General features: G+C 28.6%; 1 protein-coding gene across 2 annotated transcripts in view; it reads right to left on the bottom strand.

The window, feature by feature from the left end:
• Positions 1–142: 142 nt before the first annotated feature.
• Positions 143–18,669, bottom strand: part of LOC136076686 (uncharacterized) — a 59,425-nt gene continuing 40,898 nt past the window's right edge. For both annotated transcript variants that reach the window (XM_065790017.1, XM_065790018.1), the window contains one exon: positions 143–803. In XM_065790017.1, coding sequence (XP_065646089.1) covers positions 184–803 — 620 coding nt within the window. In that variant the 3' untranslated portion in view covers positions 143–183. The remainder of the gene's footprint in view (positions 804–18,669) is intronic.

Genomic DNA, 18,669 nt, shown 5'->3' with positions numbered 1-18,669 from the left:
TATTAATAATATATTTTGATCCTTTAAATAAAAAATAATCCTTTAATTAATTTAGAAAATTAATGAAAATTTTAAAATATTATTAAAATTAATTCGTACATTTTAAAACGTTTAATTATAAAATAATATATTAAATATTTCATTTATTATTTTATAATTATTGTTCATATTTTAGTTAAGATATTAAACATTTTTTCGTGTTATAAAGTTTTTTAATTCATCGAGGTTATCAAAAAATTTTCCACGGTACTTGATCCTCAACCACTTGAGATTCAAACAACGAATCCATTCATAAATCTCTTCAATGAAATCGATGTCGTCGTGAAGTTTAAGACGTAATCCTTCACAAAGATTAATCCACGGAAGAAAATTTTCTTCAAAATCTTTTTTCGTTATTAAATAAAATGAGATGCCTATCCACAACACTTCAATCTTATCTTTCGGTTTCCATTCTTCGAATTTAATTGGACAAAGAAAGTGGACTTTGCGAACATTTGTTGAACATTGAATTATAAGATTTTTTTCTTCATCACTTAAAATATTTTTAACAACGCCTAACTTGAATAACTTTCTTCCAGATTTAATGTAATGATTTACGAAATAATTTTCACAAGAAGTTTCGTAAGAAGTTTTTCCATCGTCAATCATAATCATCCACTTTCGTTCATTGACGATTAATTTTATTTCATCATTAAATGATGATTGACTTTCATAAAAACATTCAATGAATAAATTATCGTAATAAGTTTTAAGTTGATAATTGTTTTTATTTTCACTTTGACGAGATAATTTAAGTAGACGATCTAAAGAAAAAAGCAATAATTTAATAAAAATAAACAAATCAATAAAAATTTAAACAATAATCGGAATTAATAACATATGAATAATATATATAAGGAAATATAATCAACATAATGATACATATATTTATAAATATAAAATTTATAACATAATTTTATAATAAATTATAATATTTATATATATAATATATTTACATATTACGTTTAAGAAGTTATAAAAGAATAAAAAATCAATAAAAAATATTATAATTAAATACATTATATATTACATAATAGTATTTACATTAATATTAAATTATATAAGTTTAAATAATAAAATTATATATAAAAAGAAAAAAAAAGAAACTTTTAATTAAACAATTTTTTACTAAAATTGGAAAAAATATTTTAATTTTATCAATTTAAACATAATTTTTATCACATTTTTTAAACTTCGTTTTACCATAAATATAACATATTTAAAATAATGTAAAAAAAGTTCATCATTAATATTAATTAAAAAAAATACTTCCTTATATTCATATTACTGATAAAAGCAAATTAAAAAAGTGATTTAAATTTAACCAAATAATGTAACAAGTCAATAGACAAAACGCGTTTCATTTAAACGTTGATTTGAAGTGAAATGAATATTTGAAATCGAATTTCAAATAAAGAACTTAATATTGTAAATCTCCTTCGTCGATATATTTGAAATATAAATTATGTGAAAAACCATTAAATACTCAAAGAGTGAGAGTTTAAATAAATGTTTAGATTTTTGTTTATTCGAATTCGGCGTTGATTGAAATCTTTTTTTTTTAAAAAAAGCTCTTTAAAGAACTATTTATATTATTTAAAAATTGCATTAAATTTTATAACAAAAACATGATATAATATATTTTTGATACAGCTGCAATAATAAACAACAGTTTTATCGTTAAAGCAGAGCTGCAATGCTATGGTGTCTTGTTTATATGTAGAAACGCAGAGTGCAAAACCTTTTTTTTATGTTCCTTTGGGGTCCTCCATAAACTACGTCACGCTCTAGGAAGGAGGGGAAAGAATGGGTGGTTTTATGAGGACTTGTACAGGATTTGTTACTAAAGACTTACAATCTTGTGATGAGGGAGGAGGGCATGGAGCGATGGTCAAAAGCGGTCAAAAATAGCATGACGTAATTTATAATGACCCCTTCGAAGAAGTCCTAACGGTCTTATTGTTTAGAAAATCAAAATTTTCAATGTACAAACTGGACATCTGGTGCACGTATTTTTTTTGAATAATAAACTTGTTTATAAAAAACTAGTACGAGAAGCTCCAAAACCTTAAGAAACTTTTAGTGCTAGGTTACTTTTCAATAAGAAACTTTTTTTAATTAAGAGTTTAAGGAATATTTCCTAATTTTTCACCTACCTATCCTAACAACACAACAGAAAATTAAAAAGCATTATTTATGGAGAAAAAAAGTTTAAATGGGATTTAACAAGTTAAAGAGTTTAAATTTGCACGCGCAATGAAATTTACGCGATTCAATTGCGAATAAAATACGTATATCATACTAACAAACTTGAGAAATTTTTAATCTAGCCCAATACTAAATTTTCTTAAAAGATTTAAAAAATGGTACTCTTATGATGAAATCTTTCTTGTGCTAGCCCGTTTCCTTGGTTTTTTACACACACACAAAAAACGACGTGTAACTATAGACCTTGCGACAAAAATATATAAATGCTTTTGTAAAGAAAAAAGCAACGAACAAAAAAAAGATAAAAATCGATAATTTAATCAATCATTATTATATGAATTTTAAGTATAATTTTATGAATTTTAAATATTTAATATATCTCTATTTTTAGAGATGCCAAAGTTAAAAAGGTTATCAGCGTTTTATAAAAACTGTTGTAAGCTAAAAAAAGTTTCAATTTACTTTCTAGAATGTCAATGTATTATTTAGATGAACTCTTAGATATAGAAATTTACAACAAAAAAAGTGAAGTCTGTTGAATATACAATCGATTAACATCTCAGTTATGTTGAAAAATCAGTATGACATGCTTTATTTTGATATATTTAAAAAAATAAGCTGAAGTATAAATCAAACTATTACAATTATTTATGAAATTCCAATGCTTATTTTTTTTTGCTTTTTGTTTTTGTATTTTTATAATATAATTTACTTAATAAAAAAAACAAACACAAGCTTGTTATCAACAACTCCGTATAATCGTTGTAAGTTATTGTTTTGAAACAATTCAAATTTACTTTCAAGACAAATTTTTAAATAAAAAAAAATAATAAATTTATATTGAAGTATACTTACGACTTGAAAAGTTTATGAAGTTCGTTACCAGTGTTAATTAAAAACAATGGTAACAATATGAGATTTTATATATTTAAAAACTCGATCATAGAACTAGAAAAAATCCTTTGACAAATTCGAAGAAAACAAATGAAATTCGAAACAACCGTATTGCTAATAGAAATCGTAGTTAATTGTAACTACCGCAACCGTTAAAAAAAGAATGTGGCTTTTCAAGATGAAATTTTTTGATCGCATTTGATTTTATAAAATGACTATAAATCAAGTTTAAAGCTTGAAAATATGTTAATTAATAATTTAGACATTTTCATTGGATAACATAACTTAATCACTTTAAAGATTTTTTGTTTCAATAAAATAATTTAAAAACAATAAAAACATTCATTACGTCATTATTGTAATTTAAAAGTCACTAGAAGATAGATAAAATTATGTAATAACAGAAAAAAATTTGTAAATTATTATAAATTACTTTATTAATACCTATTAACAAACAAATAGTGATTAAAAAAATAACTTACATATAACAAATATCGAAAAAATATTTACCTAAATTAAATCGGCAAGACGAATGAAACAACATAAAACACTATTTTAATTATTGCTTTTCTGATGTTCAGAATTTTTATCTGTAATTGGGTGTTTAGTGACCATTACGGACGTATAAAAAAAAAGACGAATACAAAAAATACATCCAATTAATATTAAATAAGTGTGTCAAAAATTATTTTGATGTATTATTTAATGTAAGTTGATCATTATTAATAAGTTATTTATTAGTCTCTAAGCTCTTTATTACTTTCAAAAAGAAAAAATATAAAAATGTTCAGTGAAAACTTGAATTTTTTAGTCCTTAAGTTCATTGGTTTTAGTTGTGGAAATGTATAACAGTTATGCAATAATTTGGTTTTAATACAAAAACATTCTCTAGCGTACTACTCTTTTAAACAAACAAAAAAAATTACGCAAAACAATAGTGGCTATAAAAAAAGCAAATCATCAACTTAATTGTACAAAACATTTTTACAACTGTTGTATGACATTTCTACATTAAACGAAACAAAGTTAGCGTATTTATAATAACATTTAAATAACAAAAAATTGCCGTTCCCTCATGACATTTGTGAGATTCTACAAATAAGTAAATGTCCATTACTAGGTTAAAAAATCAGGCAAAACACATGGAATAAATAAGATTTTATACAGAATATTTTGTATATTTGAATGATTAAAATGATTTTTTTATGAATTAATTTTAAATAAATAATTTTATTAAGTAACATAAATATTCAACTCTTTTTACATTGGCGAAATCGCCCCATAAAAAATTAAATCAAAATTCTTTTAATTTGAATTTAAATATAGTATACACACACACACACACACACACACACACACACACACACACACACACACACACACACACACACACACACACACACACACACAAAAATATATATATATATATATATATATATATATATATATATATATATATTAAAGATCTTCAAGTTCAAGATTGTTTTTCTACTTTACAGGACTCCGTACATTTTATCATGAACAGCCATTCCACTCATTGCAAGTTTTATATTTCTTCTGTCACCAAAAATAAGAAATTTATCATAGTGCTATTATAATGTTAAGTTGCGAATATTCCGATGATTAGATACACACGAGGAAGTGCATATTTGTGATATAAACTGTAATTTAGATATAGCTTCCGAACCTTTGAACTATGAATAGGTTTGGGAAATGTGGTCTGAGAAAATTAGACAGAAAATGTCAGGTTTAATTAAATGATATCTTGTTTAAAAAATTTTTTGAAATTAGATTGAACAAGTGCTTGTATCTAAACAAGCAGGAAAGTCAATCCATAGAAAGTTTTATTCAGTAGCATAAAATTCTCTATGGAATGACTTAATATGAAGTATTAGTTACGATACTAAACTAATATAATCATCAATGTGTCATATGTGGAGGGTTTGATGTAAGCTGTTGTATAACTTAGTTGTAGACATAATACTTTTCTTTTTTTTTTATTTGCTTTTTAAATCCAGTTTTTTTTCAACATTTAATATACAAATATTTTTTAAAACAATGTGATACTGCTTTTATTCTAACAGACTTTTTTATTTCAACAGATTTGTAATATACACATAAAGTTCTAAAAGTATCTGCAAACAGTTTCCGTTGACATTTTTATTGATTTTGATTTTGTTGAGGGCCACTGTGACAGCCATATAAATTTTAAGTAAAAAATAAATAAAAAACAGATGTCGGTTTAAATTTGTTTTAAAAGTTTCTTGTCAACCAGCAAAAAAAAGGTTTCAATTTCGGTCAATATTTATCCAATTTTAACGTTTAAACATACTGGCCAATCAAGCTGAACTTTTTGAGATTTTGTTTTTTTCATAAAATCTGTGGATAGGCAAAGTTTGAAGTAAATCTGAGGTGGTACCCTGAGGTACCACCTCAGAGCCATTAGGTGATTTGATATAAAATGATTCTAAAGTTATTTACTTGAGGTTTTTTTTTTGTAAACTTTGGTCAAATTAGTAAAAAAGTAAAAAAGGTCACTCGAAATTTTGTATTGTGATTTTTGACCCAAATAATCCATTTCAAGTGATAATTTTTTTACTACAATCTAATGTCAAAAATCATTAAAATCTACTGTATCTTCCAGAAACTCAAATTTCGACCTGTTCAAAAGATATGATTCAATCATAACTTTCGAACAGGTAGGTCAATCAAGCTAAATTTTTCAGGTTTTTTTTTTTAATGTTGTTAGTCAAAATAAAATTATTTTGAGTAATATAATATAAATAAAAAGTTATGCAATCATTACTATCATAACAACAAATAATATTAATCTTAAGAAAAAACATAAAGTAAAATTATTGTGCTCTGTATTAAGTCACAGAATTATATATTCATATAACATAAATAATATAAGTCAATAGAAATATATTACTAGAAAACATCAATCAATTATATTAATAAAAAAAAAAATCCTGATTAAGTAACATGGTTATAGATAAATTATCATGATGAAATTAATGCTCCTCACACTGAATAGCTTAACTCTAGTACAACTAACACTGTTGTCACTGTTTTTGTGTTTTTCAATCTCCAATTCATTAAGTCAACTATGTGACTCTAATGTACTGTAATGGTACTTCAGCAGATGTTTTTCATCTTAATAATGAAAAATATGCCTCCTCAACATTCTTTTGGATTCAGGTAGGAATCGAAGGTTTCATTTGTACTTGTGAACCTTCTATTTCTAAACGCAATGAATGAAATATTCATCTTTTTTATAAAAACAACTCACTTAAAAACTTTCATTTTTTTCTGCAAATTTTTATTGCAATATTGAGGATATTCTGATACTGATGAATGACAACACCTTACCCAACCCTCTGATAACACTCTTACTAAGTCATCATTTTACAACACTCTTACTAAGTCCTCTACTTTACATCATCTTGGATTCTTTTTTATTGTACGTCTTTACTCTCATAGAAACCATATATTAAAGAGCTCATGTCTCTTGTGCCATCTACTAAAATTCATTCTCATGTTATTCGTCATTCAATTAAGTCTCATCTTTTCTGTGACTGTTCCTAAGTGCTCCAAAAACTCTTATTCCACTAGTTTTTTTCAAAATTATGAGCCTTAATCAAAGTTAATAAATCAAAGTTTATATTTTTAACTTACTTTAATACAAACTTTTCGATAAAATAAATTATTTCGAAATTAGTACTTTTGGAGCTTCCATTTTCGAAAATTTCAACCAGATATCTACAATATTTAAATCAGCAACAAGTTTATTTTCAATGGAAATTGCAAGATTGTTCAACCTGTCCTAACCCATTGTTGATCTTAAATAATTTTTGGTAGCGCTAGCTACTATTATTGGTAATGTGAGAAGAATTCTTAATGCAATAGATTCTTTTGCGTGGATTTCATTCAAATCGTTTGTGTACAAATATTTTATAGCATTTTCAGGATCCATATTTTTAGTAAAATGAAAAGAAAGAGACGTTAATTCAAAGCTTAGTTCCTCGCCAGAAATATCATTTTTTCCATTTTTAGATTCCTTTTTTTTTTTTTCCAATGCGATGCAATGAAATTTTAAATCATCTTTCTTAACTGTTGAGAGCTTTTTAATATCAAATAAAAAGCTAAAAGGTGCAATTGCAGCATAAAATATATCTTCTATTGCAATAGTTCAATAGAATTCAATATTCTATTTATAAAACATTTTGCTTATACTTTTCTTTTGGACTGTTTTTCAAAGTTTTTTTGGACTGCTTTTCAACATACGCTGCTGTGGTTTTTGCAACTGTTTCATTACTAGTCTTGGCTGCATCTTGCAGTGCTTCATAAATTTTTGGCATTTCAAATTGAAGAGTATTTATAGCGCTGATGTGGCTTTCCTATCTTGTCTCACTTAATGGTTTAACTGTTAAAGATTGACACTTTGATTGCAAAATTAACCATCATATTGTTAAAGCAGAAAAAAAAAGTAAACTTGATCAATTATATTAGAAAACATAGAAATATTAGGTGAACATCTCTTAGAATCAACAACTACCAGATTTAATGTGTGTCTGCAGCATGGAATATAAACCGCTCAGCTGTTTTTTTTAAGAATAAAAGCTTGCTCACCATTTCTTACACATTTGCACAATTGTCATAGGTCTGACCTCTTATGTTTTTGTAATTGAATTGCGTGGGAGAAATTATGTACGGAGGTTTTGACTGACGTAGTTTCCTTAAGAAAATATATATATAGTATAAGTGGTTTTTTTATGAGCATATTTGAGGTGATTTGTAATGTATAAATTGAATGCAAAATTATTGTAAAGTTTTTTAAATGAGTAAAAAGAAAGATTTTAAAATTGTAATGTTGTGCTGCCTGCGAGAAAATTACAGTTTTCCACTGACAAGCTATTTTTTACCAGGGAGTCAAATATCTCATTTGAAAAGTCATGTCCTGTCGAACCTTCAATTAAGTAAAATCCAAGAAAACTTTAATTAATATGAATTTCAATCTTATCCTCTACATCAACCTTATCGAACCATTATTGACATTTGCTCCTGGTGACTGATGTCTGGTGTAAAATTAACAACAATTGAAAAATACACAGACTTTTGGACATTTGAGCAAATTTCAAATTTAATGGATATGCCAATCAAGTCAATGAGTTCATTCTGAACATCTTTTGCCGAAATAGTGCACAGAATTGGTTTTTATTTTTGCTCTCAACAAATATTTTTCCATAACTGGATCAAATTCAGCAAAAAATTCTAAAATTTTAAGAATTTTCTAATATTATCTTGATAGACTTTTTCACAAGAGCCTCTGAATGGCAGATTTTGCTTTGCCATCATAATAGTTAGGGAAATTATTCTTCTAATTACATTGTCCCAATGTTCTACTTTAAATAAGTTTCTATCCAAAATTTTATCAATTAAAGTGATTTTTTGTAATCTATATTTTAAATCCATCCACTTGCTGTAGCAGTCAAAATAATCAAGGCTTTTTTTGTGTCTTTTAAAAATTATATGGAAATATGGCACCAATCATTACCACCATTATGAGCCAACATAATAGGATTTAAAAAAAAAAGTTTACAACAAAAACAAAAAACTTTGTTAGCTTTTTTTGAATAAACTAACCACGTTCTATGATTTTTTTCACCATTATCCATGATGCAGTTAAAAAAATGATTTGAAAAACTCAAATTATCAAAAATTCTTGGATAGTTATTAGAATCGTCTTTGATACTGTTAGGACCTATTATAACAGCATCTTGTATGAAATCATTGGTTAAATTTTCCTTCCAATCGCTAATATCGTCAAAGCATTCAGAGGTAGCACCAGTTTCAGTCAATCTTTCAATTGTTTGAATAGTTTCAATTGAATTAGTAGAGTCAGTTTGCTTTCATTTCCAGAATCAACCAGATCTTGAACTATTGGACTTACTTTGACATTTTTATCATGATGAGTTTTTGATAGAAATTTTTCTAAGATGTTTGATTTGATTTCAATTGTTCCTCTTTTCGTAGGCATTTTTGTTTAAACTCACAACCTGAAGGTTTTCTTTTCTCCATTATTTCTTTTAAAAGAAATCAATAAATATTAAAAAAATTTATAGCAATAATTAGATAACTTTATATCAAAATAAAAAAATAATTGAGATTCTCAAATAAGTAGGCCTTCTCAGGAGTAGCATGCGGTCGCATGCCTTAAATTACCACGCATATATTTTTTTGTTGATATCTTTGCATATATTAAAAATAGTGCATTTTAAAAACGCACTGAAAAAAACAAACTTATTTGTCATATTATTTTATTTTTCTTACTAATAATATATTATTATAGTTATTAATGAGAAAATAAAAACATAAATATAATATATATGGGCAATTTCATTTTTAACTTATGTTAAATGCGCAACAACTTTACCAAATACTTGCTTATTTAAACTTTAAATTAAACTTTTAGCTATTTTATATAAAAGCTGTTAGTCTAATGAACAAAATAAGTTAAAAAGTTTTGAGTTTGTCCAAAAGAGCTTGGAAGCGGTTTGTTTTAGACACTTTCACAAGATGTTGCGAATTCTATACCAATTTAAAAAATATATAAAAATCTATCAGAGTTAACCGGCTAAGGAAAATAAACATTTTTTGATATTGTATATTTTACTTACATTACATCACTTACATTATCGAGCGATTTTTATGCGATTATTATCGTGAATTTTTTAATCTATAATTAAGAGTTAGAGTTACATAAGAAAAGAATTGCAAAAGTATTGAACTCATTTGTTAAAAATTGTTAAAAACAATTTTTAAAAATAATTAACAAAGGAAATTTTTAAAAACTAGTGGCACTCTTCCTCAGTGATTTTTCATAACATTCATCAAAGTTATCAAATCCATAACAGTTTTTCTGCCAGACAAAGAGCAACTTCAAAAAATTATTTTAGTATTACAACTTTATTATTACTTAATTATGTGATTGGTTTGTTGAAGTATTTACTTACACTTCTTACGTTTATGCGTATTGCTTTATTTTCATAAGGTTAAATTTTTAAAATGCTGCAAAGTACATTTAAATCTTTTAAAATATTTGTGACGTAAAAATTGCTATCACAGTTTAGAAGAGGGGTATATGTGATTGTTTAAAGCAGGGAAAGGGTTTAGAATTGACAAATATAGTGTGAAGTGTTTATGGATGAATTGAAAAGTTCAGAAAGATGAGGTGAAATCCTTGTGAAAGCAGTTTTTGACGATAAAGACCAGCCACTAGGTCTTGAGTTGTATACTTCACCAGTCTACTAGTTAATTTTTGATATTCTAGGTCATAGTTTGAAAAATGCCTATGGATGAAACTCCCGTAGAATTTTTGGACACAATGAATTTCAAAACTTTAAAAATCTTTTAAAGTTGCTTACAATTCATTAGAACTCACAGCAAAATCGTAAATCTATTAAGCATAGTTTAAAAATCTTATTTCTCAAAACAAGAAATATATTTTTTGTTTTAAAATTTATTCAAGACAATGTAGAATGTGTGATAAGCTTATGGAAGCTTCAGAAGCTACTTCAAATAAAGAGTTCTTTAAAAAAACATTAAAAAAGAAGAGTGGATTAAAAGAGCTTGCTACGGTGACTCTTTTTTTCTACAACAACTCTTCTCGCTTTCTCGTTATTGAATAGATATAACAACTTGAATTTTGATCCGAAACCTAACTGCAGACTCTGAACCTTAAAACTACATTTAAAAATTATTTTTTTACATATTTTCTTGAGATATTTGTCTTAAGCTAAAAATTATATGTATATAAATATTTATTGTACATTTGCAGCGCTTAAACGCGGAAGTCTGAGGCAAATTTGATTAAGAAAAATAAGATCTGTGGTAAGGACGGATCCAGCATTTTATGGTGTTTGAGATAGCTAACATGGAGTAAAATCGAAGCATTTGTATGTTTATGTCAAGAAATAATGCTTTAAAAAAGTTGCAATGAATGGAGGCTGGGAACAAATAAGCACTAAAATTTTATCCCCCTGCCCCAAACGCGAGAGCAAGAAGTTGATGAAATAATTTTTTTACTATTCGTAATGAAATTTATATTCATTGATAAAATTTCAGTATTGTTTTACAATCTCTAAGTGTTCAAAAATTATGAGCAAATAAAATTTGTAACTCCCTCAAACTGAGGAGGTTTATACTTTATATGGTCACAATTTATGAACGCTGGGAGATAATGAGCTGGATCATTCACAGATCTGTAGTTCGATGCCTACTCTAGGCTTTTTTTCAATATGAAGCAAGCACAAACTTTTAAGTTAAATGCCCTTCTGCGGTGATGTGACCACTAGATCTTCGATCACCTAAAATAACCACAGAAAAATGTGCATATATATTATTGAATTACATTGATTTGTTTGGGTCTAGTTTAGTTTACAACAAAAGATCGAAAGTCCTTTACCCAATCTTTTAAGAAAACTATTTTAGATTTGGATTTGCTTGATCCAAGGCTCCAGTAGCAGTGTTTAAATAAAAACATCATTTGATACCAAAATGAAGTAAAAAGTTTCAAAGATCAACAAAAAATCACTTTACAATAGCCAAACTGTTAATTTATTTATCGTAATCAGTGAAAGATAAGTACAACATATTTCTTAAATTAATAAACATAGTGTTTTGTTTTGGTGCAGGATTTTGGAACACATAAAGAAAATATCGTTGAACAATTCAACTAAAATGCTACTGGTAACGTGTAACCCAGTACAACCTGCCTCATGTCCTACTGCCTTGTAGGATACACTTTTTTAGGCAAAGGCTAGGAGAAGCCAACTCTGACATAAAACACCTCATGCCTTGGGGCTCATGATTAAGTTAAGGCTAGAGATGGTGTCTTGATAAAAACACTCATCTTGGGCAGATGTTAAATGCATCCGACTACTATCTTGTAGGCAAAGTTTACTAGGCAAAGACTTAAGGGGTAAACAGATTCTATCTGTTAACCAGCCTCGTACCCCTTCTTCATCTATTAGGCTGGCGCAGATGTAATTTTAATACATTGTTTCCAGTTTAGGATGTTGAATGCTGGATCTTCTTGACTCAATGAATGGGTTTTGCTTGTGTCTCCGTTTTTATGACTAGGCAACTCATTCTATTACCTCCTAATGAGGACATAGCTCTAAAACACAGTTTTCTGAGGCCGGCTGGTAGTCAGGTTTCCCTAACTCTGAGGTAGGTCTCAGAGAAACTGATTCCATTGCCAGCTAAAAAATATCGAAGTATCAACAGTGGCATGTTGAGCATAAATGGTATATTTGTTTGTATTTTTGGTGTGCATTGTCAAGGCCACATTTGGAACCCTTTGTTACAGCTTAGGGTTTTTTATCAGTAATGAGGCAATTGCTTGGGCTATTAAACAGTGTACTGAGTACAGTCAATGCTTCAAGTCAAGTTCTTTAACAAATTTAAAAATGAATAAAGTACCAAAAACTATAAAACACAAAAAACCATCGTCATAACCAAGTTCTCTAAAACTAATATTCTCATTCACTAATATTCGTGGTCTTCGAAGTAACTTTTCTTCTGTTGAGTCTTATCTCTTGCAAAATTCACCAGACATACTTGCTCTTAGTGAGACTAATTTGAGTTCAGCTGTTTCATCTTGTGATCATAACGTTGATGGTTATCTTCCTTTAATTCGTAATGACTCCAATAGTCACATGCTTGGCCCGGTCATTTACATTCGCAAGCATTCACCCATTTAATGGGTGAATGCTTGCGAATGTTAACCACTAAATGGCTTGGCTCTAGTTTCAATGACTCTACTGGCGTTAAAGCCCTCAACTTTTGCCTTTTTCAATCCCTAACTCAAAGAGTCAACTTTCCAACTTGCTTTCCAGACAACCCGAATCATTTATCTTCTCTACTCGACTTATGCATTGTTTCTGATCCTAGTCAGTGCTCAGTTTCTCCACATTCACCCTTAGGTGCTTCTGATCACGGTTTGATCTCTCTAAAACTATTATCTCATTCTTCTTCGTCATTTGAATCCCCCTATCATCGTACCTCTTATAACTACCTTAAAGCTGACTGGGGCTCTTTCTCTGATTTTCTTAGTGATGGCCCTTGGGTAGAAATCTTTTGTCTTCCTGCTGGCAAATGTGCTTCTTAGATAACGTTGTGGATTCAGGCTGGCATGGAATCTTTTATTCCCTCTTGACAACCAAGGTCAAGCCTCACTCTTCTCGATGGTTTCCTCATATTGTGCTGCTGATATTGCCAATTAAAACTATTACTTCTGTATCTAACAGCAAAACAATTCTTTAGAAAACAGACATCTGTTTATTACTGCTAGAAACCATTGTGAAAAAGGTTTTGTCTAACACCAAGCCCGCTATTCTCAGGTCACAAAATCTTGTATTTCATCTCAAAAATTAGGTTCTCGTGACTTCTGTAGAATCTTAAACAGTATCAATAATAAGGGCAAATCTATTATTCTAATTCTCTTTTATTGTTCAGACTTTGTCACCTCACCTAAAGATAAAGCTGAATTGTTTGCTAAGAACTTTTCATCAATATCATCTCTTGATTCCACTAGTTGCGTTCTAGCTGATTTTGCCGTCAAACAGGTTGATCCATTGATTGACATTCGTATCACTCCAGCTTTAGTATCTAAAGTGATTTCCTGCATAGACTGCTTTACAGCTTGTGATCCATACAACATACCTGTTATAGTCTTGCAGAAGTGTTCTCCATAGCTGTCATCTATACTTTTAAAACTTTTTAATAAGTGCTTATCAGAGTCTTGTTTTCCAGCCTGCCGGAAAGCGGCATCTGTTATCCTATTTAATCGCATCTGTTATCCTATTTAATCTGTTATCCTATTTAATCTGTTATCCTATTTAATTGCATCTGCTATAAATATTTTTATCATAAGGATAATATGCGTTAAAGTTAGTATAAAATGTTTTTCAGAATTTTTTTAAATTGATATTGTTTAAGATAGAATAAAGGTATTTTAGGATATAATTTTTTGGACTCATTCAAAATGCATACAAGGCTCCTGTTCCATTCACAGACGCACTGTTTCTAGTAGAGTAGGAATGTAATAGTCTACTTTCTGTGAACAAGTTTGTGATAGGAGATGGTAAGTTTTTATTTAATGAGTCAAAAACAAAGAAAATTAGCATACTTTACTAGCGCTGGAAATGTTGGAATAAAAAGTTTTTTGAAGGACTTCGATGTATCAGATTTAATTGGTTGGAAGTTTATTATTCTAATGGATTGACTCTGAGACTATAGCAACTACTAAATAAGATAGTTTCCAACTTGACTCCAAACTTGACAATAATATCTAAGATGAGATGAGAATAATGCACAGTAAATATTCTTAAGTGCAACTTTATTGACATAATGACGAATTATTGAAAGCATACTGTTAGCTCGAGAGTTTCTTGCTTGGTTCATTAATGTGAATGTTCCATGTAAGATTACAATCAATTAATACACCAAGATATTTAATAACTCTTGAGGGATATAGCCATTTCTTATTAATTCTGATTTTATTTTCATCATTTTTATAGAGATTTTTTCTGGTATTTAGACATATTTTTATAGAGAGTTTTTTTGGTATTCAGACATAATAGTTAAGCATTTAACCAGTAACTATACCTTTTAGATCCGAATTAACATTTTTACATAAATAACGATACGATTTGTTGATGTGCAAAAGATTTGTATTATCAGCAAACAGATGAACTGAGGAGAAGTGAACGGAGTTGATTAGGTTGTTAACGTAGATTAAAAATAAAGAGGACCTAGAACAGAACCTTGAGGAACACCACACAAAACTGATTTATTACTAGAATTGAAAACATTAATACTTACAAATTGTTTTTGATCTGAAAAATAAGATCAAAACCAGTCATTTACAATACCGCAAATTCCATAATGTTTTAATTTAGAAATCAAAATACTATGGTCAACAGTATCGAAAGCTCTTTGTAAATCAAAAAAAACACCACAAACGGAATATCAACCAGTATCAAGAGCTTTCCTAATTTTCTTATTATTGCACTTATTAATGCATGGCAAGTAGAATGTTTTGATCGAAAACCAAATCAAAAACCATTTAAACAATTGAATGAGTTTAGAAAAGAGTACACTCTAGAATACATAAGTTTCTCAAGAAACTTAATAATGTTAGATAAAAGAGAGGTCTGTAGTTAGTGCATGAAAGTTTAGAGCCATTTTTAAATATTGGGATAACGGGAGATAATTTCAAAATATCAGGAAATGTTCCATTTATAAATGTGGCATTGAATAGTTTAGAAAGAATATTTGAAAATTCATAGTTAAAATCTATAAAAATAATTATGGGAATGCTGTTTGGACCTAATAAAATAGGGGTTAAAAAAATTAAATAAAAAAAAGGGAAAAAAGGGATCCTGTATACAGGATTGCCATTTTTAGTATTTATGAACAAAAAATTAAAATCCTTCATAAATAATTTTTAATTATCCTATTTTTTTTTACGCACATTAGGACCACATTTGATGTATTTATATACAATCATGCGTATGTTGTTACATTATTCTTGTTAACTTTAAAAAATTATAAAAAACAATGCTAGTCACTATTGCTTTAGTGGTTTATTAAATTTTATTAAATTAAAACAGTGTTGAATTATATGTATTATATATAAAAAAGTTGTATTGTTATTTTGCTCTTGTTAACATTAGCAAATTAAAAAGAACATCAAAAAATTAATATAAACAAAACAGTATTGATTTAATAAAATAACATTTTTTGAACAATAATTACATGATAACATGTCATTTATGTATCTAAATTATAATAATTACAAAAATAAAGTACATCTAAGCTTCTTGCTTAGATGTACTTTATTTTTGAATTTCTATAATTTAGATACATAAATGACAAAGTTTTTATATATATTGATGCACTATAAGAAAATATTATACCCTGAAGTGATATTTGAAATTTATTGTCTTCAAATTTATATAAATAGTTATAAACGCAATGCTACAGGTGGTATAGTCATGACATTTGCAACTCTAAAAATTTGGTGATAATCAATGAACCATTCAAGCAACTGCTACTTTAGCATTGTTAATCACATAAAAATTTCACTCTGACAAAAAAGGTACCTCATTCATTTATTCAGATATTCCTTCAACTGATACCCTAGGACTACACAGCCTTGAACTACCTATTCTTCTCCCCCTAAGAAGGATCAGCCATCTTCAAGAGAAAGCAGCAAGTCTAACAGCAAAGGGGATATCGGAGGTACAAGCTATAGTTTAACAGGTGAGGTTGATAAACTATAGCTTGTACCATAATTGTTGAGGCCATAATTGCCTAGTTAAAAAGACAATGATTTAATGAGAGACCAAGGTTTTATAAAGTCATAGATGAACTTTTGATATCAAAGCTTAAACAGTGGAATTTGTTGAACAAAAAAAAATCACAATTCAGAGAAAACCCATCAAAAATTTTACAACCTATTCAGTCAGAAAGCCCATTGCTTCTGTAACGTTGTGGTTGATTTTTTCAAAGCCAAGAGTATCACAAGCCAAGTAAATAGCACCTATTTATAGACAGTTCATTTGGAGACTCAAAGCCGTGTTGCTTCACAATGATAAAAAGTGGCCGCCCATTCTGTTGGCTCCTTCTGTGCATCTCAGGGAGGACAAGACTAGTGCCAAGATGTTGATGAGTACCTTGATGTATGATAACTAGAGGTCATCAAAAACTTGAAAATGGCATTATTCTATTAGACCTTCAAGGCTTTCAAACTAATTCTCAATATATTTTGCCTCACTACAAAAAGGTAAGAACTGGCTACAATGAAGTTAGTTCTCTGTGGGAACGAGCAATGTGGAAGCTGCTGATAGAACTCCAGAAAACACTGCCAATACTGAAAATCAATGCACATATTTAGAAAAATCTTTTCCAGAACCTGTCTCAGGCTAAGGTTAGAGCTTATATCTTAGCCAAACCACAGATAAAAAAGATCATAGAATCAAGATAATTATAAGGCTGAAAACCAGAAACTCAAAACCATGTTGTTTACAATGAAAATAACTGCCCTTCTGTTCTGATGGTTCATTCTACGCATCTCAAGGACAAAACTAATGTCAAGAGGTTATTGAGTGCCTTGATGTATAACAACTACAGAGGTTATCAAAGGTTCTAAATTGGCATCATTTTACTGGCCCTTCAAGCTTATTGTATAATTTTCCAATTTCCTTTGTCTCTGGGACAGTAAGAACACTACCACAGAAAAAGCTGGTTATGCCACTGAGTTCTTTGATGGCAAAAGCAAGGTTTAGTGGGAGCAGCTGATAAAACCAAGAAAAAACTACCACCACTGCAATTCAGGTTTCATCAAAATCATTTTCAGAAGATGAGGCTAAGCTACAGAGCTAGTAACTTTGTTGAAACACAGATCAAGATTATAGAAAATGATGCCCTCAAAGAGTAATTGTATATATGATAACCACAATTATAGGTAAATACAAGATTTGGCTCTAAAATGCAAAACCAGCAGACAAATGGTCTGAACTATCAAGAAAAAGCATAAAATCAAGCCCTTCAAGATGTATAAAGCCCTTGATCACAATGCTGAAGAAAATTTAGTGGCAAAAAGTCATGCAGGAAAATTATTCAAATTATTTTGTAGAAAAAAAAAGTATAATCATGGATCATAAAACTTATGTAAAATTAATTTTCAAAACGATTCCAGGACATCATTTTTATATGGGAGTTTCCAGGAAAAAGGCAAAGGCTAAACTTTAATAGTCACTTCATAAAACTAAAAAATTCCCAAAAAAATTACGGTTTGGCAAGCCAGATGTCAATGTGGATTGAAAACATTAAGTCTTGTCACTTATTTCACAATAAAAAGTGAAATAAGTGACAAGATATTTATTTCAGGTTACTAGCTCAGTAGCTTGGCCTCATCTTCTGAAAAAGATTTTGATAAAACCTGAATTGCATTAAATTGGATTATTGCCAATGTGGAACACCCATGACAATAATGCAATCTTTTGCCTGACCTAGCGTCTTGTCAATACTCCAAATCTATGTTATTAATAGTATAAATTTATACCTAGAACGCACAATCCTGCAAATTGTCCCGAACTTCGTCCAATTAGGCAATTATTAAAGCCAAATTACATAAGAAGTTTAGGCAAGCAAAACTAAGTACTGATCACAAAGTATGGATCTCACCTAGTACAAAATCTTATGACTCCAATTAGGAGAAAAATTAAAAAATTTTATTGTACTAAGGAAACTTTTTATTTAATCATTTATTTATTTTTGTTCTAGACTTAATAAGCATTCAATAAAAAAAATCAAAAGAATGACAAGGTAAAACATTTAGGTTGATGAAAAAAAGCAACTGGAAAGACATTAGGAACCATCAGCAATCTGATTAAAAAGTACAAAATGTTTGAATTAGCATAGACAAGAAGCGACACTAAGCATACGTCAAAGAAA

Source organism: Hydra vulgaris, chromosome 02 (genome assembly GCF_038396675.1).
Source record: "Hydra vulgaris chromosome 02, alternate assembly HydraT2T_AEP".
Lineage (NCBI taxonomy): Eukaryota > Metazoa > Cnidaria > Hydrozoa > Anthoathecata > Hydridae > Hydra > Hydra vulgaris.
Note: the sequence above shows the minus strand (reverse complement) of the source record. Positions and strands in the feature narration are given on the sequence as shown.